At 40.0% G+C, this 27,035-nt stretch overlaps 1 protein-coding gene across 1 annotated transcript in view; it reads left to right on the top strand.

The window, feature by feature from the left end:
• The window catches only part of LOC308274181 (lutropin-choriogonadotropic hormone receptor), a gene marked incomplete at both ends in the record, with an annotated part of 55,053 nt that overhangs the window by 6,526 nt on the left and 21,492 nt on the right, over positions 1-27,035 (top strand). Inside the window, 5 exons of the mRNA XM_080711680.1 lie at positions 7,405-7,476; positions 9,381-9,455; positions 12,432-12,506; positions 14,694-14,768; positions 14,857-14,934. Coding sequence (XP_080567806.1) covers positions 7,405-7,476; positions 9,381-9,455; positions 12,432-12,506; positions 14,694-14,768; positions 14,857-14,934 — 375 coding nt within the window. The remainder of the gene's footprint in view (positions 1-7,404; positions 7,477-9,380; positions 9,456-12,431; positions 12,507-14,693; positions 14,769-14,856; positions 14,935-27,035) is intronic.

Below are 27,035 nucleotides of genomic sequence, written 5' to 3'. Positions count from 1 at the left end.
TTATATTTTTATTTAGAAACAGGGTCTCTTAAGCCAGTAAGTGAGGCTGGCTTCGAACCTGAGTGAGCCTCCTGTCTCCTCCTCCCAAGTGCAGGGATTACAAGCTTGCACCACCACGCCCGGCTCACTTCATATTTTAGAAGTTGAAATATGAGGCTTCAGCTAGTGAAGCCTTAGCTCCCTATAGGTAAATCCTTTAGAGGCCAATAAATGAAGACATCCTTCATAATAAAGTTACCAAATAGGTCTATTCCTTGGAAAGTTGAAGTTTAAAATCATTTGAAAAGGATAAAAGCTTTTTATTTCATTTTAAGATGAAAGCAAGTTTATTATAATTGCTGAACAGGTTTGAAAAGAAGGCAGACATTCTTAAGTCTCTATTCAAAGCAAAACAAGGTCTTATGTAAAAAATACAAAAACATTTTTAAAAAATTTGAGTTTAAATAATTAAATAAAATCCTTCCTATTTTCAACAGGTTTATTAGGCAAAATACTTTTGACTTTCTATGATTTCTCATTTCCCTTTCTCTGATTTTATACCATTTTAAAATTCACATGTGAAAATAGATGTTTGTAGCTCTCTTAAATGGATAATATAGATGGTTTCCTTAAAGAATTAGAAGGCATTGAGTAGACATTTCATTTCTACCATGTGTTGGGCAGAGGAAAGGTAAGGTGACCAAAAATCCTACTCAGGCTTTGGCGACTCCAGATTAATGCGGGATGTCCTCCCTGGCTTTCCACTCCCTCTGAATCAGCTCCATCTGTGGGATTCAGAAGGTAATACTGCCCTGAGAATCCACTTTCACTCTGAGGAACTGAGCGAAGGTGAGGACCCTACAGTTATGGCTTGCTTTATGCAATACTCTTTAAGAACAAAGAATATTTTGATAGATGCAAGTGTCTCTCAATTGTTAGGTTTTTAGAAGCAAAAATTTCCAAATTACCAGTTTCTTTGAAGAGAAGACACTAGAGCCCTCCTGGACGGTAATGAAGCTTTCTAGCTAAAATTACTTCAAGGGTTAGTTAACAAGCTAGTGAATTCAACAAAATGGCTCCTGCAAGGTAATCTATGCTATTAAACTCAAAAGAAGAAAGGAATAGCAACCCAAACCCTATCTCTGAGAACCTAAGGGACATTAGAAATGACTTAGAGCTGGCATTATTTTCTTTAAGGTAATTTGGATTCACCTGAATGCTATAAATTTTCCCATTGCTGAATTGGCAATTGGGGTCAGCTAGGCTGGGAATGAAAGTCAGAAGCCCAGGTGAGAAAAGAACTCTGAACACAGATTAGTTTCTGACAAGAAATTGGATGAGGGCTACTCAGAACAGAAGACAGGATCCTTAGTGAGGCAGACATGTAATAATAAGTGTGTCATATGAGGGGAGAAATTCAGCTAAGAATTTCTACCACCCACTCCCCCAGTATCTGGGAGTATGAATCTAAAGGATGATTTTGCCAGCCCACCACAGTATCCACTAGAAGAACTAACCCAACTAATCATAGATAGCCCCAGCACAGTATCCCCATCTGTGTCAGAGGACCCAGTTTTAAAGTCAGAACCTGGCAGTGAGAGATACTAGCAATAGCAACTGGTCTGGAAGGCCAGTTTCTCCTAAGGGACAGAGATACAGGGATCAAGATCTATCTGGTGGCTAAAAAGAAAGGAAGGCTGAAACTAGATGGTGCACCACTCCTAAATGGACTCTAGGAATAGCAAGATGGCTACAGGTTATGGAATCAAAGCAAAAACCAATCCTGCCATGACATACAGGTAGGTACTGCAGGCACACTCCTGCCCTCCAAGTATGGTTGGGTCTCTTTTAGACAATGCCCAGAGCATCCCCAGAGTCATGACCAATCACAACTTCCCCAGACTGGGGAAAATGACTTCACTCTAATTCTAAGGAGTAGAGACCCCAAATCAAAGGGCTAAGGACCTACAAATAGGATTCAAAATTAGACAGATGTTATCAAGCTTCAGGTGCAAAGGCTGCCTTTGTCATCCAGTTTAAATGTTTCAAATTCTATGGCAAAGGCAGGCGTGTAAGCAGAGTTTGACCATAATCCAGGAACCACCTGTGTTGCACTGCTAATTCATTTAAAAATCAAAATTTAAAACTATAAAGGAGCTATGAAGGTATAGTAAATATAAATAGCTGCATGATTCTATGACTCTCACTTCCCTTTCAAGAGAGAACTCTTCACCCTCCAAGTTCAGTCTCAAGTTCACCAAGTACTCCTGGTTCCTTGTCACCTATCTGAGAGGTAGTTTGGAGTATCACCCAGTTGCTTGGGACAGAAAGGGTATACCCTTCCTTTAATTTTCTTCAGCATAGCTTTCAGTCATTTTTTGGACCCAAGTCCTTGCTTTGGGCCTTTTCCCCTCCTTTCTCTTAGGCTTTTGCTCTGAATCGGAAGATATTGGCAAGATCTTTCCACAAGAATTCCTGATGTTCAGAAAAATTTTGGTATACATGCATAATTCTTGGAATACATGTAACATTTCCAATGTTCCAATGCATGTATTATAAAACAATAAAAGTAGGAAGAAGAAAAGAAGGGAGTCACTCAGTATATTAAAATAAAACTTTTTTTTCCATTTGTCTCTCAAATACAGTGTTAAGTTGATCATACTTCTTCATTAGAGTAAGACTATCATGGTCCATTTGAAGTCCTTGTATCAGCTTTCTGTTGCTATGACAAAATAAATACCCAAGAAAAACAACTTAAAGAAGGAAAGGCTTATTTTGCTCATGGCTTCAGTCTATGATCACCTGGCTCCATTGTTTTGAAATGACATGGAATAGAGTTGCTCACATCATGGCAGCCAGGAAGTAGAGAGAAAGAGTGAAAGGAAGGGACCAAGGAACAAAATGTACATTTCGAGGCCATGGTTCCATTGACCTACTTCTCTCAACTAGGCTCTGCCTCCTGGTTCCTACCACCACTTCTAAAGCCTATAGAGCTATGAATCCACTGATGGATAAATCCACTGATAAAGTCAGACCCCTCATGATCTAATCACCCCACCTCTGAATACTACCACAGTTGAAAACCAAACCTTCAACACATGAGTTCTGGGGGAGATTCAAGATCCAAACCATAACAGTCCTATGTCTTTTATTTATTGTTATCCCCTTATCCCACTTCTGTTCCTCTCAACTCACCATGGACAACAATCCTAATTTATGTTCATGTGTTTTATTTTTAAGTGTCTGTTGTTTGTGCATGGAGGTATTTTAATCCTGCACATAGTATTTTATGCATCTCATTAATTTCTTGTTTCTCTCAAACTCACAATTCTAAGATCCACCCTCACTGCTCTGTGTGCCTTTATGCTCTTGTTTCCAAGTGCTTACCTACTTAGTCACATGTGTAATGTGTCCTCACCCAGTAATGTATACCAAAGTTCCCGATGCCAAAATTCTGTGAAAAAAAATTCTTGTACAGGTCCCTTAAGTGTCAGTTTAAGAATTTCCTGGGATGTGCACAAGATGGCATTTCAGGGTTATTAGACAACTGTTCACATTGCCAAAAGTTTCTGGCATTCTGGAAACAAAAATAGAGGCACCCATCAGAGAAGGAACTGCCTTCAAAGAGAGTATATTTAAATGGTTATTAATAAATCATAGTTGGGTAGGAAAAGTCACTTCTAATATGCTTTCATACAGTAGGTTAACTATGATTGACAATAACTATTTGATATTTCAAAGTAGCTATTAAGATTCTGTGTGTGTGTGTGTGGTGCTCAGCATTAAACCCAGGGACATTCTACCTCTGAGCTACATCCCAAGCTCTATTTTATTTTATAGGGTTTACTGACCTGATGAGAGTCTCACTACTTGCTAAGGCTGTCCTTGAATCTATAATCTTCCTGTCTCAGCCTCCCAAGTACTAGAATTACAGGTGTGTGCCACCAGGCCTGGCTTATACTTTTAACACAAAGAAATGATATATGTTTGAGGTGGTAGATATGATTATCCTAGTCTGATCATTACACATCATGCACATGTGTTGAAATGTCACACTGTATCCCATAAATGAGTACAATTACTATATGTCAATTAAAAATATATCTTTATAATGTGCTTTTATTGATAGATTATAGTCTCACATCATAATGTAAATCATGTTGACAGTGATACACATGCACACAGCACAACTCGCAGGTCACACCATGAGCAGACCAATGTAAATATGGGGAACACTTGACTTGGATGCTTAGGTACTGCTGCCGATTGAAGACAACTCAAATAAAAAATAAAAACATGACATCTTGAAAGGAAAATATTAATCAATCAGAAAAAATGTGGAAAATGTTTGGTTTTGGAGTCACAGAATCACATTCTCCATGATGCCTCATAGGAAGGCATCTGTTATGAAAAGTGCTAGACACCTGTCTTACCCCACTTTCCTGCCCATTCTTTGGCCCCAGACCTCTTTCCTGACCAGGCAACATCTACAAAGCCACTCTCTTTTCAATTGGTATTCATTTTATTGTGGAAACTCTTATTTTCACTTTTGTCATAGCTGCCTTTCCTGCTCTACAGCATGGAAATCAACTCTACAAAATTTCATCTTACCCCATGGCTGTTCTGTAGTCACTGGGGACAGCCAATGCATGATCCACAGCTTCTATCACTTATACCCAACCTTTGCCCCTCATCCTTCATCTCAACATCAATCAAGAGCTCAGGCAACCTTCCTGGCCAAATCTGAACCAAACTACTACTCTAGGAGCAGCATTCTCTCATTTAGAGTAGGAGGCTGCCTGCCAAGAGGCTCTGGCTTCTGGGATCCATTTGCATGAATAAACACCTCTGAAGGGTTCAGTTGAAGTTTTTATGTAAACACTCTCCAAAATATGTTCAGCACTGCATTATCCCTAGCAATATAGATTCTGGAATCAGAATTTGGCTGTCAGTTTTATTGATGTTGCATGAAGTACAGTAGAACACAGCTTTCTTTTCTGAAAGTTTACTGGCTTGGCAGTGCAGAAAGCAATAAAACTGTGTTTTTAATCAGCAAGCCAAGCAGACATGATTCCCGAAGAAATATAGGAAGCAAGCATGCCATTGCAGGAAGAACTTTCTCCCTCCACTGTCCCTGTTCTTCTCAGGCTCCCTGTTAAATAATTTGGGGTGTTGAATGATGTTTTGCATGAAACTGTCCTCAGGAACAGAATCTGAGGACCAAGTTTGGATTACTTCATTTAGGTCATATCATTTCTAAGAAACTGTTGCGTAAAAGCATTCTTCTGAAATGAAATGACTAAAAGTCCTCTTCATGAACTCCAAGGTTAATTCTGGTAAGCTGCTTTGAAAGAGGAACAAAGAGAGCATGACATGCTCCTTTGGGGATAAGCAAAACCAAAATGCCCATCTTTCCACCTTGCTCACCAAGAGACAATGGTCAGAAACCACATGCTTTGTTTGGTCCAGTATTTCACACTGGAAAAAGCAGTGGGAGTCAGTGCGCTTGGCTGTTACCTTGCTCAAATTACTTAATCTTGCCAGGCATGGTGCCACATGCCTATAATGCCAATACTTGGGCGGCTGAGACAGGAGATTAGAAGGTTCAAGGTTAGCCTCCCCAACTTAGCAATACTCTCAGCAACTTGGAGAGAACCTGTTTCAAAACAGAAAATTAAAAAGGACTTGGTATGTAGTTAGGAGGTTGAATGCTTCAGAGAGTTTATTCCCTAGTATCACAAAAAAATCCTTTTTGACTCAATTTCTTCTGTTATAAAAATATCCACTTCATACCATTGATACATAGATAAAATAAGTTACAGGGGGTGTACATAACTGACATGACAGATTGCACCAGCACCAAGTCCCTTCTCCCACATCACTGACTGCAATCTGCTCATCACAGAGAACATGTGCTTTCCTCACAGCCCTGGCAGTCCCTGCTGTGTAACACAAGAAAAATCAGGCAATCTCTCCTACCTCAGCTATTGTATTACCTACCACCACTTCCCACCTTCAGGGTCCTGACTCAACCCCTTTCTTTCTGACAGTGTTTAGGCCAAAATCCTTGCAGATGCTCAGTAAATGGTTGAATAGATGTCTACCTCCACCTTACAGAAGCTTTCTCCTGAGTTTTCTTTTTTTGATATATGAATTTATTTTTTATTGATGTACTATTGTCTCACATCATAATGTGGATCATGTTGACAATGGCATATATTCACACAGTACTTTGTCCCCTCCCCCCACTTCCTCTTTTTCCTCCCTCCCAAGACGGAGTGTCCAGGTTAACAATGTTATATTCATATGTATACACATATTTGAATGTAGCTCTTCCATTAATTAACCTTAGCCTTCTTCCTCCTCTACCCTTCCTTTCTTGCTTTGCTGAGGTTTACTCTCCATTATCTGGAGTCCCTCTGGTATCCCTAATACTCCCTAGGTTGAGCATATTAGGAGTACAAACTAGTGCAGCCACTATGGAGATCAGTGTAGTGATTCCTTAGAAAACTGGTTATAAACTAGATACCACTAGTGGTTATCTTTCCAAAAGGGTTGAAATCAGAGAACTATAGTAACATATGCATGCCCATGTTCATAGCAGCACAATTTGCAATAGCCAAAATATGGAACCAACCTAGGTCTCCACCAACAGATGAATGGATTGCAAAATTATGGAAAATATACACAGTGGAATTCTACTCAGCAATAAAGAAGGACATATGTTTTCTCCTGAATCCTCTTAACCTCGGCTTCCTTTAATACTTACCCATCATCCTGTGCTAGCTTTGCTGTTGCTTACTGTAGCTCTTTTCTCAACTCTTATGTCTTTCACAGCTTCCACCTCAATTTTAAGAAAGCTCAGGCTGTTCCTGTGAATTTCGGTGCCTGAGGGAAAGGCTCTCATAGACATTCCCCCAAATCACAAAAGATGCCATGTGCTTTAACCATCGGTTAGTGGTCTGGTAGGGATAATACTGAAATAGGCTGCCTGAGGGAAAAATAATAATTCGAGATAGGACTGTTTTCAGGGAATCTTACCTTCTGCTACCTGCCTGGTTTCTGTTTATATTTTTACCATTCATTTCTGCACTCTACCCAAAATAGCTTCTTGTTCCTTCCTCCCAACCAGGCCTAGAGGACTACTCTGGACTACTGACACGGTACCAATCCCTGTCCTTTGTATGGATAATCTTCATGAATCAATACAGCAGTCCTGTGAAATTGGAATTACTATTCTAATTCCTCTAAATTATATATTCTTTGACAAAGACCAAGAATGAGTCATGCTGTATCTCTATTGATGCAAGTTAGAATTTTCAACCTGAATACAATTGTTAACTCCACTGTCTTATTATTTGTGAACTTAAAAGGCAGCCAGTCTTAAACTTTAAACTCTTGATTTTCCTTCTTTTTCTTTTCTAGATCCCTCACTTATCTCCCTGTCAAAGTAATTCCATCTCAAGCTTTCAGAGGACTTAATGAGGTCATAAAAATGTAAGTAAGATACTTCATATCAAAAGACATTCATAATTAAAATAATAAATTTTTATAAAACAAAACAGTTAAAAGAGGGATAATTTTTTCTGGGGGAGAAACTTTTTATAATATCCAAGTATTTTTATCTTTATAATACAAATAATACCTAGGAGCCTTTGAAGAAAAGGTCTGATTTTCAAGAGTCATTAAAATCCAAATAATTAACCTGTTTGAAAGGACTGAATGCATAGGTGGTGATAGGTGGTGATATACTTTTTAAGTAGGAAAAATATAAATTCTAATCATAAAAATTCTGCTAAAGCAGCTCTATTCCCTTGTGTTACATTTTTAGATAACTCCCACATAGAAAAAAATGGGGAGTTGATATTCTTTGTATCTAAAATATAATAAATGTATGTCAAAAACTTTACAGTATTTATATCTGTATTGACAAGTATACAGGAACCTTGTAATGCAGTGTGAGCTCATGTTTGTCAGATGTAAATTCAATCATCCATCCCTGGGTTTCAACTTCCAGGCCCAGAGTCCTCATACATGGGGAGGAAGGTTTTCAGGAGAGAGAACTTTCTAGCAGCCTTCTTGATATTAGCCTGAGTTAAAAGACCTCAGTAACCACTTTTTCCCCCACAAGGCATGTCTAATCTTAACAACCCACTGGACTTTTAAAGCAGATTTGCATCTCCAAAAAAGATGCTACCCTGTCAGTCTAAGCTCCTTAGGGAACCTCTGCTGCTCTTAAGGGTATTGACAAGCAAAGAATATTAAAAATAACTCGAGTAGTGCATCTTATAGGAAATTCACTGCAGGCTACAGACATAGCAGTTATATTGAACCTAATCTATGTTCTTCTGCCTGCTCTCAAGTTGAAATATTAAGTTTTGATAACTTGTAATGCATTAAGACCACTACCTACTAAGAAAAGCAGCCACCCACAGATAAATAAGCAAACATTAGGTAAGAATGAGATAAATCAGCCCAGGCGCAATCCATTACTGTGTTGTTCAGAAAAGACATTAAGCACCTTGGGCTATGAGTTTCTATGGGCTAATATTCTCAAGTCTGAAGCCTTCGGTGAACATTATAACCTTAGAAACACATAAATGTATAATTTGTGAGTTTGAGGCTTTTTTCTCAGCTGGAAGTAAATGGTAGCTTATATTGGGATTTTAGGTAACAGTGAAATTACTGGCATGCTTTATGGCAAAGCCAGTTGCTTTACTTTTGTATCTTTTTTTTAAAAAAATCAATTTATTCATTAGTCCATTCATTCACTTATCCATCCATTCCCTAACTATACACCAGGCAATATGAACATCAGAAGGGAGTAGAAAATATGTTTGTCCTCATTCTACTCACTGAGTGGGAGAAACAGTCAAAAAAAAAAAAAGGAGAATTACAATTTACAATAGATGCATGTACAGAGGAACTCAAGGGTTCAGAGTTATGAAACAATTCCACCCAAAAGAAAGCCCCACTAGAGTGATGAGATCCCAGATATCTCAATCCTAGTCTTGAACCTTCATATATATACAATTTGCCTTTCCTCTCAAGGCCTCCATTTCCATAGGTGAAAAACAAAGGAGTCTGGCTGGCTTTTCTCCGAGGGCTTATTCATTTGAATAATGTATGATTCAGAGTCATAGATAAACAAAAGGAGAGCCTGTCACATAAATGAAGGCTACTGAAACTTGCATTTCATCTGCACCTGGGTCTAGACAGTGCTCCTAAAGGGAGACATGAGCACTGTGTGGTATAGGCAAAACATGTACATTCTGTTCTCTTTCAGGGGGACACGTGGAGTCTCTAGTTGTTGAGTTACACACAGCTCATTATAATGGGGACTCTGTCATTTTTTTCATGTTTCTTTCTCTTTCTCTCTCTTTTTCCCCCTTCTTCCCTAGTGAAATCTCTCAGAGTGATTCCCTGGAAAGGATAGAAGCTAATGCCTTTGACAGCCTCCTCAATTTGTCTGAAATGTAAGCATCAGCTAACAGATAGTTTATTGCTGTACACTATGACCCTCACTGGCTGAATCCCACTCTGTATTTGTATTCAAGTATCTACTGCTAGAAATCCAAGAGACTACAGCAATTACTAGATCTGCGCAGGCACTAATTTTTCTCACTGCAGTGGCCTGAAGGTTGCCATGGTGACAACTTCTCCCTGGAAGCTATAGAAACCTCAAAACATCACAACACAATGTTAGAAATTAAAATTGACACCATGAAGTTCTGCCAAGTAGCTCTCACCTTGTGGAAGGAAGATGATGCAGTACTTGGGGTAGTTGTAATTTTTGGAAAGGAGCTTAGAGATCATGAATTGGTTCATTGGGTGCTATTCTGGCATATTATTTCTTTCAGTATTCTTGAATACCTACCATGAAAAGCCATGTTAAGCCTGTGTATGTTGGATTTGCTGTGTTTTGTTGGTGTTGTAAATTGTAAGGATTTAGAATTAACTCCTAAAAGTGACATTTTCCAAATTAATATTTCCATTTCTCCTTAACTAAAAGAAAAATAAGCATGAGAGAAAACCAGACCAACTCAGTTTTCACATGATGAACCTATGGTCCATAGAGGTTAACTAATTTGCCTGATGTCACACAGAAGTTAGTGCCAGAGCTGGACTAGGAGCCAGGCTACATGATTTCCAAACTAGACCTCTTACTACCACCCCATGAGGTTCCAACCTGAGCCTCTGTAAGAGCACAAGCTCCTCTGCTTAGCAGTGTTAAAAATAAGGGAAGGAGAGAGTATAAGACTGAATATTTCAAGTTCTCAAGCTCTTTGCTCAGCATTTCCTCTGGGTTATGTCAGGAATCTTCACATGTGCCCTGTACAATGGGATCATTAGCCTTTTTGTCCTGAGGAAGGAACAGAGCCTGGGAGGGGTTTCACCACTTGAACAATGTGATGCTTTAGACCACAGATTCTCAAAGTTGCAGTGTGTGAGGAGAGGGGGGCCGGATCAATGGAAGAGGGTAGTAGCCTCAGGTGCAATTGGGGAATGTTGAATAAAAAAAGGGACAGTGGAAGTGCCCTGAAAGGTCCTGAGTAATTTATTTTTCTCTCTGAAAAATGGGAAGTAAGCCAGTAGGTTTTAAAATCGATGTTTTTTGTTTGTTTGTTTGTTGTTGCTGTTGTTGTTTTGATGGTACTGGGGTTCTTGGAAGTCCTTCTACCTCTACCTCCAGGCTACACTCCCAGACCTATTTTATACTTTTTATTTAGAAACAGGGTCTCCTAAACCAGCACGGCTGGCTTTGAACCTGCATAATCCTCATGTCTCTGCCTCCCAAGTGCAGGGATTACAAGAGTGTGCCACCACGCCTGGCCAGAAAATCTATGTTTTAGTCTATGTCAGAGCTAAAATTCAAATCCAGTTCGTCTTTCTTAAAAACTTGTATATTTTCCACTAAACCACAAGACCCCCTCAATAAAACTGTACACTGAGTAATTATCTAGAGAGAATAATTGATAAATATAGGAGAAACCACCATGTGGTTCAGCTCTGGACCAAGCACTCCTGGGATGTAGAAGAGTTAAATTATAAATCCGCTGGGCGTGGTGGCACACACTTGTAATCCCCGTGCTTGGGAGGCAGAAACAGGAGGATCAAACAAGTTTGAAGCCAGCCTTGCTGGCTTAGAGGACCCTGTTTCCAAATATATGTGTGTGTGTGTGTGTGTGTGTGTGTGTGTGTGTGTGTATCCACACACATACATATATATATATATATATATATATATATATATATATATATATAGTCTGAGAGTGTAGCCCAGAAGTAGAAATGTTTCCAGGAACCTCAGTACTACTAAAAAAAAAATATAAATCCACACTATGAGGGGACAATATAGCCAGAGAAGTGAGAGTTCACCAATTACTAAAAAATTTAAAATATTAAGGAAGTGCGAAAGACACAGTGTGACTTGGCTTTGAAGTAGAATTTCGGATAGTACTCATTACTTTTGTGAATGACAGTGGTCTCCCAGATCTAGAGATCTGCAGTTTTAACAGATGTCCCAGGTAATACTGAAGCACATCTTATAATGCAGATCACCAAGTTAAAGATAATAAATCTTTCCATGATGAAAAGCAGCATTTATCAACAGAAAGAATAATAAAGTTCTAAAGGAAAATTTTATGGATTCCATAAAAGGTGCTGAGACTTGAATGCAGGCTTTCTTTGTCTGGTTCACAGCTATATCCCCTATGCCTATAACAGTTCTTGGCACATGTGGGTACACAATATTTGTTGAGTGATTGAATGTAGGACTGAATGGTCTCTAAGGTTAGAACCAAAGAGATGTTCAAGAAGTAGAAGTTCCTTCTGTCTCACCCATATAATGCCCTGTATGACTCATAACTACTTGACTCAGTTGTTGACAAATTATTACCACAAAATTTCACTCACATATGAAGAATCCAACTCTGTTGCCATCTTTCAAGTGCAAATATACACCAGTAGAGGTTAACTGTAGCATGGTAGAATGAGCTTGGAGTAGAAAACTGGGGTCACACTCAAGTTCTATTGCTTTTCAGTTGTGTGACTAAAGACAAATCATCCAACTTCCTGATTTGTTCATCTCTCCTGAGACAGAATCTATCTCCCATCACCTCAGTGTGCAGCCTCCAAAATGACACAGGCCTAATTGGCCAGATCTTAATGTTCAAGCTATATGGCTGGGAGGGTGGGAGTAGAAATGTGCAGAGACAGACTCACAGCTCTGATGCTATACCTGCCTCTTCAGAAGATTGGAGCAGAGCTTCCTGGAAACAGCCAAACCATTTCCATCCCCAGAGTTTCAGGAGTTCCTCTCAAACACATGGCATTCACTTGATTTTGTTGGTGCCATATTCATCCAGCAACCTCTGCTGACCACAGTCTCGTTCATTCCAAACAATACACAACTATTAAATTGCTGCCTGTTTCCCTCTCTCTCTTTACAGACTGATCCAGAACACCAAAACCCTGGCATTCATTGAGCCTGGTGCATTTATAAATCTTCCCCGGTTAAAATACCTGTGAGGAATTTCCTTTTTTACCATTTGGGGAGGGTAAGATGGGCATCTGATGAAAATCAAAACAACTCAAAGGCTAAGAATTTTTTTAACGATATACTCAGCACTTTTTACATGCTCCTCCTCTTCAGCCTTCTAATTTAAATTTAATCAATGTTGCCGGGCGTGGTGGCGCATGCTTGTAATCCCCGCGCTTGGGAGGCAGAGACAGGAGGATCCTGCAGGTTCCAAGCCAGCCGCGCTGGCTTAAGAGACCCTGTTTCCAAATAAAAAATATAAAAATAGGTCTGGGAGTGTAACCCAGAGGTAGAAGGGTTTCCAGGAACCCCAGTACCACCAAAAAGAAAAAATTTAATCAGTGTTGCCTGTCAGTCACCATTCTGGGTGCTTCTGTATACATGTAAGTGGTCCCCAACATTTTCTATGTTCCAAACACCAGAGAAGAAGATGACCCCTTTGCAGTGATTTTCTTGGGGATGAAGAGTTACAACACCTCCAAAAGGGTAAATCAGAATCTCTAAGGTGATCAGATGGTCAATGTAAGTTGGGAAAAGCGATTCTGACTTGACCCTCATTGCTGGTTGAGAGTTACTACTCCTTTATTTCATGTGTTCATTAATACCTTGAAGTAGACACTGAAACAAACTAAATCACAATTTTCTATTTTCCATTAAATTATACCTACTCTACCAGTGATCATGACAAATTGGATACCACTATGGCCAAATAGTAATCGGCCTTGCCACCAAAGCCAAAATTCCTGAAATTTGATACAATCTATAAATTGATAACTAATGGAGCTTCTCACATATAAGTTCATCCCTTCTCACAGAAAATTAAAAATATTTCTAATATAGATATCCTCTCCTTTTTTATAAATTATATTTCATAACTCCCCAGAGGATGTAAAATCCACCCCATCACCACCACCACTGCCAAAATCCCATAAAATTAAAAGAAAAAAATCGAAGGGGAGGGAAGGGACATCTCCTTGGTGGCCTGCACCATCAGGAGTGGTCTCGGGCTTACTGCAGGAGCTGCTGCTGGAACTGGTGTAGCTTCTTTGGAACTTTAACACTAGATAATTCCAAACACAAGTGTTCTGCTTTTCCCAACTGCCAAAGGACCTGGGGCCCGGCACATAAGCCTAGTGGAGCACCAACTACCTTGAAAAACATAATAACACAGAACCAAATTTGACCACTGCAGCTCTTTATTATTTAAGAGCCATAGTTTTTGCTAAATGGCATTTTCACCCCCAGATGTGGTATATTGCCAGCCCAAGTTCATAATTTAGTCTGAGCCCAAACTGCCATCCCCTGTCATAGGCCAAGCACAGCTTTAGTGTGACTGCTCCTTTATCCCTTTCATTCATTCCTTCAAATGAATTATGGCTAGAGAGGAGAACTGGGAGCTAGAAGGGATCCTAGCTTTGTCTCACTATCACCAAGGCAACAGGCAATTCTGATCCTTTGATCAGAGCCTAATGTAGTGAATTTAAAACTCAGTTGGGGAAAATCCAAAAGCCTGGATGCTGCTGAAGGAGTTGCATCTTTATAATAAAATGTTCTTCAATTTTATCTGTCTTCTTTGGAGGTTAAAAAAGAGGCAGAAGGAAAAGAAGAGGAGGCTTGAGTGGCTCCAAACACCAAAAGAATGTTCAGTGGTTTCAATGGGATACAAGGAGGAGCTTTCTGAATGACAAAGTAGCTAAATAAAGGAAGATTTTTAATAATGAAGGACATAAATTTCTAACATGAGATTAATCATCCTGAAGTGTTTTGAGTTAAAATCTACTCCAAAGGAGAGGGATACTTTCTGAAACTATCATGAGCATGGAATAAACTGATTACCAGAAGGAAATAGAATGTAACACATTAGGAAAGTGTAATTAATTTCACAGGAGAAGTCAGGCTTACAATACAAGTGAAAAAGACCTGAAAGTTAGTTCCTAACGCCCCCCAGAACTCTAAACAGCAGACATTAGAACTTCTCCATAGTAGTGAGACCTTTAAATTCTGACAATCTTCATCAGTTAGAAGTGTTACTGATAAAGGCAAATTCAATATTTTTAACTTAATGTGAAAACAGTATTTGCAAAGTACCTTTCTACTCCTTTTTGTCCATATGCCTTAATGACAGTCATTTTTCCCCACTCTGCCCATATCACCATCCTGCTCCGGATTCCAGGAGCATCTGTAACACAGGCATCCAAACACTTCCAGATGTGACGAAGATCTTCTCCTCTGAATTTAATTTCATTCTGTAAGTACCAGGCTGATTGCTATGCATAACAGTTTCCTATTTGCAGCTAAAATTCAGAAAGTAAATATTTCTCCTTTCTTTCCTCAAGGGAAATTTGTGATAACTTATACATAACCACCATACCAGGAAATGCTTTTCAAGGGATGAATAACGAATCAGTAACACTGTGAGTAAGCTCCTAGGTTCTCATTCTGCCACACAGCCTCCTGCTAGTCTCTCGTCCCTCTCTCAGGTTTTACCACATTCCTCACTGGCTGGCAACTTACTTCCTGATCTAAATGCCAAGGGTGGAAGGATTGTGTGGGAGCACAGCAAGGTCCTATGTTCACATGACAACTAAACAAGCAGTTCAGTCCAAAGTTAATCAAATGGGTCCTGAGGGTTTTCCATACAAAATTTCCAACTGGTGGAATTGTTATCTGCATCAATGGAATTTTCTGAGGCTAGAGGGGAGTGGCTTCCCTGGGTTAAAAGAAAACACAGAAATTTTAAGCTTTCAACTGAGAGGAGGTTAGAAGGATATTCTCCAAGTAAGTAGTAGGTAGAATACTCCATCAGTGGACCTTACTCTCCCCCTCTGGCTTTTTATTTTCCCCTTAGGTCCCTTTCACTTTTTTTTCTTTTCTTTTTTTCTTTTTTCAATACTGAGGATGGAATCCAGGGGCATTCTACCTCCGAGCTGCATCCTCAAGCCTATTTGTTATTCTTAGTTTGGAAACAGGGTCTTACTGAGTTGCAAAGGGCCTCACAAAGTTAACTGAGGCTGTTATGAACCTCAGTTCTCCTGTCTCAGCCTCCCAAATGCGGGGTTACAAGCGTGCACCACCACACCCGGCTTCTCACTTTGTTTTTGAAGCAATAACATCTGTCCCCATTTATTCTACCTCTTGGTACTTAAAAATACTGTCATTTCATTTGGCAGTCACTTAATCTCACAAGCCCTGTCCCTTCACTGGTGTTTCCTAAGGACTTGATATTTATTTTTTTTTTTAATTTTCAGTACTTGGGATGAAACTCAGGGCATTCTACCTCCAAGCTACACACCCAGCCCTATTTTTAGTTCTTTATTTTGAAACAGGGTCTCACTGTGTTGCAAAAAGCCTCACTAAGTAGATGAGGCTATCTTCAAACCATAATCCTCCTGTCTCAGCCTTCGGAATGCTGAGATTACAAGCATGCACCACCATGCCCGGCTAGGACCTGATATTTAAAGTATGGTCCATAAGCCAGCATCTTCAGCATCATCTGAAAGTTGCTTAGGAATACAAATTCTCAGATCTACCCTGGACCTACTGACTCAAAATATACATTTTCACAGAATCACAAGTAATTCACATGTAATCAAACTTTGGAGGTCACTGTACTAAGATAGCTCAGCCCATTCTCTTCACAGTCACCTGCCTAGCTTCCTTTCCTCTCAAATCCCTGCCATTTATCTTCACATGGGATACCTTCCTCTGTCCATCATTCAGAAGCATTATCCTGGGCACCACATCTCATGTATTTGCATCTAGAGCACAGTGACTTAGATTGAATTCTGCCCACACATCCACTCTCTCTAACTCTTTCTGCTTTGGTTATAGCTTATGGCAGTATGTGATAAGGCAACAGATGGGCTCCCCAGGGAGGGAGGGAGAGAGAGAGAGAGAGAGAGAGAGAGAGAGAGAGAGAGAGAGAGAGAGAGGGAGAGAGAGAGAGAGAGAAAGAAGAGAAGGGAAGGAGGAGGAGGAGGAGGAGGAAGAGGAAGAGGAAGAGGAAGAGGAAGAAGAGGAGGAGGAAGGGAAGAGAGAATATGGATTCTAATGACCCTGAAGTAAAGATATAGTTGTAGCCAGGCGTAATGGTGCACACTTGTAATACCAGCATTTGGGAGGCTGAGAGAATAAGATTGGATTTGTTGTGGACAGCCTTAGCTACTTTAGTGAGGCCCTTTGCAACTCAGTGAGACCCTGTTTCAAAATAAAGAGTAAAAAATGGGGCTGGGGGTATAGCTTGGAAGTAGAATGTCCCTGGGTTCTATTCCCAGTACTGCAAAATATATATATATAGTTGTAAAGCAAAAGAAAATATCATCTTACAGGACTATATTTTATGTCTCTGGATTAATGGTAGTAATGTCTCCTATTAATGGTATACTGCATTTGTACAATACTTTTATTTTGTGTAGATATAATTTTACACATATAATCATCACACTACAAAGCTGTGACTAATATAACCCCAGCCCAGAATTTTGCAATTAAAAGCATACAGAGCAACAACCAAAAATAATTTCAAAATAACCCAAATTCTTTCCTTGCAAGTCTTGAATCCTAGGATAGAAACTCAATAACATTTATATCGGTAGATGTTATATGAGCAGCTAGTATTTATATAGCACTTCTTAAATGCCTGCACTGCTCTAAGTGTGTGTGTGTGTGTGTGTGTGTGTGTGTGTGTGTGTGTGTGTAAAACAAGGGATTAAACCATTAAACCCAGGGGCATTCTACCTGCAAGCTATACTCACAGATATATATATATATATATATATATATATATATATATATATATATATATATATATATATATATTGGTTTGGAAACAGGGTTTTTCCAGTTTCTGATAGTCTCTGTACATTGCCAAGGCTATTTCTGAACATGTCTCAACTTCCTAAGTACTTGGGATTACAGGCATGCACCACCATACCTGGTCTAAATACTTTTAAAAACTCATTTAAGTCTTATAGAAGCCTCATGTGGTGAGGAATTTAGGCCCCACTTTTAGATGAAGAAACCAAGGATTTATCCCAGGCCAAGATTTGAACAAGTAAAGGGGAGCAAGAGACTCAAGTAAGGAGACACAGGAGCACGTGTGCAGCCACAACAGGGGGAGAACAGGTGAGGCTTATTCCTGTCAAGAAAACTATCCTGCTTAAAGAATGAGAGATAAGTTCAAATAAATGGCTAGAGTGGAGGAGACACTGGTTTGCAAAGGTTCTTGGATGCCAAGATAAAGGGGATAAGACTCAAATGAAGCTTTGAAAAAAGTAAAAGAAACCACCCAACAGTTTAGTCTTTATTCAAAGATGAAATATCCAAGACTCCCATTAATTTTGTCCTAAATCTGAAATAAAGCCAACAAGTACTCCTCCCAAATAAACATACAGTGATAAGAGTGGAGTTAGGCAGGAATAGAAGGGCAGAGACATAAGGCTATGTTGCAATAATACATGCGAAACTCTGAGCTCAGAAGACAGGGCCCTCCAAATCCAGGAGAAACTAAGGAGCCCCTTTCATGCATTACATTTCAGCTGCACACATCACAGGAGCTACACTGTGCTCTTTTCAAGGCACATTAACTTATGTCAGTTACGGTGTTAAGAGGAATGCTGTATGCCAGGAGGGCGTGATGGTCCCACCTCTAAAGTTCAGGAGGACTCCAGGTCCATCTTCCCAGAGAGCCTGTGGGTCCCTGCACCCCCACTGCCTCCTCACTCCTGGCCTTTTATCTGGAAGGGGACTGATGGTCATTTGCTTGGCACTTATCCTTCACTGGATGGACCCTTGTCTTGAGTGAAGGATCATGTGGAGCACTCTGCTGGTCAAACAGAAAGAGGAAAGCCTTATTTTTCTCTAGCTATAAAGTTCAACTCCTTAATTTGAAAATAATGAAAGCCAGCCTTCTCTTTTCATTATTAGTAGTCTTGAAATTTTGCTTTTAGTGACCTGTTCTGCTTTCATGCCTCCTGAATCTTTACCAACTGTGAACTCATTTAATGAAAACAAAATACTTCACTTGATGCAAAAGCTCAGTGGGGTAAATGCTAAAACTAGGCTTTATACTCTATGTCCCTACATAGCCAGTTTGACTTTTCATTAAATCTCCTCAAGAGGCCACCTTGAAATGCCTCCCTAACCCAAATGAGCAGTATTTAGCTGCCCCACCTTTAAAATATTCTTGGAGATTAATCAGACCAGTCTAAAAAATGAGACAGCCTCACTCACATCTGAACTCCACTAAGACAAAGAAAGATCACAGCGATTACTTTCCAAAATCCTTCAGAGAAGGGGCATCTGGCAAAGCGTAACACGCTGCCTGGGTGCACTCGTGACATGACAAGACACAGTACAGCAACCACTGGGCCCTGAAGCCAATGCCTTGGTTCTTGTGCTGGCTTTGTATCAAACTGGCCAAGAAGCCTTAGTCAAATCAGCCCCTTGGTATGCCTCTATCTCTGTTCCTTGAAATTATTAATGCATCTTTATGTGCATCCAGTTACATTGTGTTAACGACACAATGGCTACAATTAACCAGAGTTGAAGGTTAAAGGCAGAAACCTGGAGCAGCTCAGTTGCCTCAAACCATCCAGAAAACGCTATGTTTTCTCACCTCTTTTTGACTATTTTTTTATTTATTTTTTAATTTTTTATTGAACATAAATAATATACATTTAAACTATACTTGATGCCCGCTCCCCCCTCCCGCCCCTGTTTTCCCTTCCCCCTCCCAACAATGATTGTTCCGGTAACCATGCCATTTTCATAATTTTACACATATTCGGATGTGGACCCTCATTAATCAAGTTCAGCCTTTCTCCTCTATCTTTCCATTCTAGCTTTGCTGGTATTTTTGCTCCATTTCCTGGAGTACCACTGGTATCCTCTACATTCCCTAGTTTGGGCATATTAGAGGAAACATAGGTACCTTTTCCTTCTGTGCTTGGCTGGTCTCACTTAACATAATGCTCTCCAGGACTTTACATCTTCTTGAAAATGGTATGATTTTGTTCTTCTTTATGGCTGAGTAGAATTCCATTGTGTGTATTTCCCAGAGTTTTGCAATCCATTCATCTGTTGATGGGGACCTGGGTTGGTTCCATACTTTGGCTATTACGAATTGTGCTGCTATGAACATAGATATGCATATGTTGCTGTAGTTCTCTGAATTCAACCCCTTTGGAAAGATACCCAGGAGTGGTAGAACTGGATCATATGGTGGATCTATTCCCACCTTTCTTAGAAATCTCCACACAGATCTCCATAGTGGCTAAACTAGTTTGCACTCCCACCAACAGTGTAAAAGAGTTCCTCTTTCCCCACATCCTCGCCAGCATTTGCTGTTATTTGATTTCTTTATGCTTGCCACTCTGACTGGGGTTAGATGGAATCTCAGTGTAGTTTTGATTTGCATCTCCCTGATGGCCAGTGATGTAGAACATCTTTTCATGTATCTATTGGCCCTTTGTATCTCTTCTTTTGTGAAGTGTATATTTAGTTCATTTGCCCATTTCTTGATTGGGTTGTTTGTTTTGCTAGGGTAGAGTCTTTTGAGCTCTTTGTATATTCTGGATATTACCCCCCCTATCAGAGTGGTGGCTGGTAAAGATCTTTTCCCATTCTGTAGGCTTCCTCTTTAAGTTATTGATGGTTTCCTTTGATGAGAAGAAACTTTTTAGTTTGATGCTATTCCACTTGTTAATTCTTGCTTTAATTTCCTGAGCTTTGGAGGTTTTGTTGAGAAAGTTACTGCCTGTGCCAATATTTTGTAGTGTTGAACCTATGCTCTCCTCTACTAACTTCACAGTCTCAGGTCTAATTTCTAAGTCTTTGATCCATCTTGACTTGATTCCTGTGCATGGTGAGGGCCAAACTCATACGCTGTAGAAAAGATAGCCTTTTCAACAAATGGTGCTGGGAGAACTGGCTATCCATTTATAAAAAGATGAATTTTTTTATTTAAAAGTTGTTAACTGACACACAACTTTCCAATGTCTTTCTACTGACAAGTAAAACAGTATGATATCTACACTTCTAACCTAGATTCCCCAACTATTGCCAGCATGCCACATCCATCCAGCCCTGTACAGGAGGAAATATACTTCCCTTTTGCCAAACCACCCAAGACAAGTTTACAGATGGAACATTTTATCCATAAACACTTTGGCATGCATCTCCCCCTTCAGAATGTATCGCTCCTGGGACATTCTTCATAAGTATAGTACTATTACACTGAAGAAAAGCAACAGTAAATTAATGACATCATCATTCTCATATTTAAGTAAAATTGTCTTGCATATGCTGGACATGGTGGTGCACACTTATAATCCCATAGCTTGGGAGGCTGAGGCAGGAGGATTGCACAGGTTCAGCTAATGTGTAAGGCTATCAGCAACTTAGTGAGAATATGTCTTGGATATATTTTTTAAATTTAAATTCATAATTAAATTAGAATTAAATTTATAATTTAAATTTAGAATAAATTTTTTAAATTTAAATTTAGAAATTTAAATTTAGGAATCTGTCACTTAGTTCCCTCAACCTTATCCCCATAGCTTCCCTTCACTGTCCCCTTGCTCCTTCTGTTGTGTGTGACATTGAATCCCTTGAGAATCCCAGGCCAGGTATCTAGATTTATCTGACTGTTTTGCCATAAAGAGATTCAAGTCAAATATATTGATAAGAGCACTGCAAAGGGAATGTTACATCTCTCACTGTATCAGAGCAGGAAGTACCTATGTCACCTGAACCACGAGTTGGCTACAGCCAGACCTCTTTATTGTAAGGACACATCTTTCCCTTGGTCATTTATGAGTAAACCATAGTGGGGTACTCTAAGCTGGTGTGCCATTCAGTTGGCCAATAGTCTTTCAGCCTCTTTTGATTACTCAATTATTAGAGGGAGTTACAAAATGATAATTTTTACTTCCGGTCATTCTTTTACATTTATAAGCCAGCACATAGAAGAAAACAGAGCTTTCCCTTGTTGCTCTTGTTTCTTTTTTCTCTGTTTCTTACTCTGTCGCTCTTTAAGTTTCACTGTGGAATGTAGATTTCTCAAATAATTTTATTCATATATTAGAATTCATTACTGTCATCATTCTTTTTGATGCCTGTCACCTTAATTATTACTATATATGCTAAAGTCATATAAGTTGGCATGAACTTGGCTAAGGTGAAGGAAAACATGAAAACTCCATGCTAAACTTCTGCTAAAAGGCAGAAGGCTTGTATCAGTCACAGGGATCTCTTGCTACAGGGACTGTGACACCACAGAAATGGGGGCACCCTGTGTGACATTCAGAATGGGGGCATGGCAGCGCAGAACAGTGACTGGGCAACAATTATTTATACAACCACTTTTTTTTTCTGGTCCTGGGGACTGAACCCAGGAATATTTTACCTCTGAGCTACAACCCCAGCCATATTTTATTTTTTATTTGGAATCAGGGTTTCACTAAATTGTTGAGGGCCTAAGTTGCTGAGATAGGCCTTGAGCATATGATCCTTCTGTCTTAGCCTCCCAAATGCTAGGATCATGGGCATGAGCTACCATGCCAGTCTTCCATACAATACTTCTAATTCATCTACTGGAGAACTGTCTCCACATCTAGAGAATAATCCACATATAAAAGGACTTCAGCAACATGACACATGAAGAAGAAAGCAGTGGATGGGGCCCCTCTTCTTTAGGATGTTACTCATATAGTCATTTGTTACAAATCTGTTTATACATATACCACCTGAAGTCATATCTTCTAAAACACTAAGCATTGCCTTTCTGCAATAGCGCCACCTTTTGAGACCTGAAAACATAAATCCATCTTTCTTCCTCCTCCCACCCCAAATTCTGGGGAGGGAGCCTGTGCCATTCTACCTCCAAGCTATACTCCTGCCCTATTTCATTCTTTATTTTGAAACAGGGTCTCACTAAGTTGCAGAGGGCCTCACTAAATAGCTGAGGCTGGCTGCAAACTGTCATCCTCCTGTCTCAGCCTCCCCAGTACTAGGATTACAAGCATGTGCCACCACACCCAGTTCCATCTTTCGTTTTGAAATCATCCAAAAGCTAGATGGCCATATGTCCAAGAGTAAAACTACAGAATAATGTCTAATATGTTCATCTATCCCCAGAAGTGTTTCTTGAGCCCTAAGGATATTCTAAGTTCATTATGAGGGACATTCAAAAGTAAAGTTTATCTGTGATTAACTTCTGAGGTCTGAATCTTTTTTTATTTTTTTCAAATTTAAAAAATGCCATTCTTTCTACTTGATTCCCAATTAACTGACATTTACACAGAGAAGCTAGACAATGCTTGCAAGTGAGGGGCTACTATTGTGGCAGAGAAGTGAGGACAAACCCTCTCTGTCTGTGCCCCTGACAATCCTCATGGCAAAGGGAGCCCTCCTTGTTTTGTTCTGCCACCATGAGATTTTGGGAAAAAGTTATGTGAAGTGGCTCTCTAGATATTTTAAAGAGTATCTGAAGGCTTTGTGAAGGCCTCACAGCACGAGGTCTCCCACTCACATCTGTGATTTCGCACAGGCAAGGAAGCCATTCTTTTCATCAAAGCAAGGTGGTACATTCCATTGTATGTGACTGATAAGAACAAAGAAGAGGACAGCCGAAAAGAAAACAAAATTAGGACAAGCAGGACCGAAGTAGAGAAAGAGGAGGAGAAGGAGAGGAAAAGAAAAGAGAACGAGGAGGAGGCGGAAGCATGAAAATTGTCTAAATGCAAAAACATCAAGATACTAGAAAAGACCAAAGGGGCTTGAGGACCCTCTGAGAGTGAGTGCATTTGGAGCAGCCTGGGCCTCTGACCTGGCTTGCTCTGTCCAGAATAGACAGTCCCTCCTTCAATGGAGGAAAATCGCAGTTCAATTAAACAGGTTGCCTGCAGTTCATTGAATTCCTGTCCAGAGCCTGGAAAGAGAGACTCTTTCCCTCTATTCCTGTCAGAGAGCTGGAGGCCACTGCAAAATACAGTAATAAGACCAACACATTAAGTATTACTACACCCCCATAACCTATTTCTAAGTATTTAACATATGTTTAATCACTACAATCCTCACATTAGCTTTATGAAGTTGATACTATTATTATCATGCCTATTTTCAGACTAAGAAGTTGAGGTTAAGTAATTTGTCCAAAGTAACTCATCTTGTAAGTAACAGACCTAGGATTTTATTCCAGGGAGTTGAGCTCAGTGCCTACCACTTTGACCACGAAACTGGACATAAAATAATGGTGTTAGGAGTTCAATACAAAGGATTAACTAATATGTGGGTAGCTAGATAAACCCAAAGAGCTCCACTTCCCTACAACACAGGAAGGGCCACTTGTTCTTCATCCACTAGAGATGTTATGCTATCACTTAGGTTTACCAAAAAAAGCAACAAGAGGACTAGGTTCAATTCTGGGGAAAAGACCAATTTGATTTGCACCTGGAAATGATGAGCACTTCATCATACTACAGTATAGCAAATCAGCATGCCTGACACTGGTGGAAGAGCCTGTTACACAATACATCTCCCTGGACACCACTACATGCTTCCAGTTCAGTGAATCTGTACTGCACCTGGTTGACAGGTCTAAGACTGTATTCTTGACCATCATGTCTCTGTGATTTGGGCTCAGTGGATGGAGGAAAATGCTGTGGGGCAAATACAAGCCCAGACTTTAAGACATCTAATTTCAAAGAAGTTCAGAGAAAATACAGGCATTCTTCTTTCACTTAGAATGATTGGTATAAAGTAATTCAACCCCCAAATGACAGGAGTGGAACAATTTTTAAAATTCCCAAGGGATCCAGCTGCTAAGAAGGCTGCTAAGAAGGACATATGAACCAAGTACCCATCCTCTCCTCTTCTACAACATCATAAGGCATAGAAAACTATTGAAAATAGCACCTAATAATCTAGGACAGGTCACAGTTAAGAGCTATAAGCTCGGAAGAATTCCAGAAGAGAGGAGGTGAGAGCAGAGAGAGCTGTGGAGGCTCTTGCTGCCGCAAAAGGCCAGACCTGACTGTCTCCAGCCAGGCACTGGGCATCCCACAAAGCCCAGGTGTGTGGGGTTTTAGTTAACATGTACTGATTGCACCTATTTCTGGGGTATGATATTTCAATACACAGTTAATATACCCTAATCTCTGTCATTTCTTTTTTTAAAAATGTATTCATTTGTACATGTGTGTATGTGGGGTGGGGAGTTCCTGGGGATTGAACCCAGGAACATTCTACCACCAAGCTACATCCCCAAACCTTTTTAAAATATTTTTGGTTTTGAAATAGGGTCCCACTAGGTTGCTGAGAGTCTCAGTACATTGCTGAGACTGTCCTCAAACCTGTGATCTTCCTGTCTTAGCCTCCCAAATTCTGAGATTACAGGTGTGTGCCACCATACCTAGCTTATCATTTCTTTGTTTGGAGCCTTTTAACTCCTTTCTTCTAGCTCTTCATAAAATATACATTAGAGATTTTAAGAATAAACACATTCCCCTACCCTTTTTTAATTCAATCTAGTAAAGAGGCTTTAGGAATTATTTTGTATTTCTAATTTATATTTTCTGAATTTTGTAGTTCCACTCTCACATTTCAACATGAGTGCTACCTCCATCTACTTGCTGATTTGTCTCAGCTGTGCTGTGGGTTAATAAAAGAAGCCACACATACATGCACATTACATGTACACATACACATTACACACATGCACTACACACATTCATACACAGCATGAGGTGAAGACCTGTTTGTTTTATCTAACAAAGGCTGGAGAACTGCCATGGGCAAACAGCCAGCCAGCAGGAACAGGTGGAGCACAGCACATGTATGAACCATTTCTCAAGTCACACCCAAGCCTGTCCCTTATATGGCCATACACCTGCCAACAACTCTGGAAGGGAGCAAGACTCCTGCCAGACCCAGGAAGATGAGCCACATGGCACCTCATAGCCTGTTCCCACTGGGGTTTTACATCATTGTTCACAGAGAACTTACACAGACATTTACATGTAAGACAGTAGCTTTCACAGTTGTTTGACTTTAGTAAGAAAGTCTTCTTACATAGACCCATTTGTTCATCCAACTCATTGAACATATGTTAAGTGTAATTCTTCAGGTGCTAAGCATTGTTCCAGATGCAGATGTTCAAAATGCAATGAACATCCAAACATGGTGGCACATCCCTGTAATACCAGTACTTGGGAGACTGAGATAGGAGGATCACAGGTTAGAGACAGTCTCAGCAACTTAATAAGACCCTGGTTTAAAATTTAAAAAATAAATAAAATAGAGCTGAGTGTGTAGCCCAGACATAGAATGCACCTGGGTTCAATTCTCAGTACCCCCCCCATACATGAAATACAATGAACAAAGTCATTTAAACCCTTGCTCTTGTGGAGGAGCTTTCATATTGCTGGGAGCAAAGTAAACAAGTAACATCATCATAGATCAGAGAACAAATAGAGCTGTGGAAGAAAACCCCTGGGAGACAGGGAATGCTGGAGATTGGAGGCTGGTGTTTTAAATAGAGCAGCCAAGGAAGGCCTCTTGGAGACAATGACATGAAACCCTTCCCAGCAGGAGGAGCCTGGTGGGCCTTCAGGACATGGGGGTGAGGGCAAAACAACCAAACACAGTGTGTTATGGTCCCATTCCTGCCAACTGTGGGCTTCAGACAACTCACTTTTCCTCTGAGCCCATGTCCTTCTTTGTGAAATCAGGGATGCTGCATGAGCCTCTAACTTGCCAGCATCTATGTTCTAAGATGTCTGAGTCTGAGAAGGTATGTATGTGTGTATTTTTTTGTATGAATATGCCGTATAAAAATGATAAAGCACACACACAATTTGGGAAGCTGAGACAGGAAGATTGCAAGTTGGAGAACAAACTTGGTAATGTAACAAGACTCTCACCAACCTAGCAAGACCCTGCTTCAAAAAAGCAAAAAATAAAAAGGGCTGGTATATAGCCTGGAAGTAGAATAACCCTGGGTCCCATCCCTAGTAACACACACACACACACACACACACACACACACACACACACACAGAACAAAATTTCACAACATTCACACCCTGACTACTTACAATATACTGTTAATATCTTCCATGTGTTCTATTCTATTTCACTTTTTAAAATGCTGAATATACTCCACTAAAGTGATTTCAGTACCCACTAAAGGAACTTAAAGAACTATTTACAAATATTTACATCTTCTCATCTGTGGAATCAGATTTGGCATCAGCAAAACCACATATTTGTCCAAGGAAAAGAGCAGGTGACTCAGTCCTGGAGCCTTACTCTGCTCTCAACTTTCAGAAGCCCAGAAATCCCATAGCTAGCACAGGACCGCTGAGCCAGAGGGAGAGTGAGGTGAACAGCGAGACCTCAGCTCCCAGGTTTGCCACTGCTTTCCTGACAATCAGCAAGCTGGCATAACGACACTTAATTTTCTTGCTGGTATGATGGAAACAGTGATGAGAATTAAATCATAGACTAGGCAAAC

Source organism: Muscardinus avellanarius, assembly GCF_963383645.1.
Source record: "Muscardinus avellanarius genome assembly, chromosome: 15".
In the NCBI taxonomy this organism is placed as follows: Eukaryota; Metazoa; Chordata; class Mammalia; order Rodentia; family Gliridae; genus Muscardinus; species Muscardinus avellanarius.
Note: the sequence above shows the minus strand (reverse complement) of the source record. Positions and strands in the feature narration are given on the sequence as shown.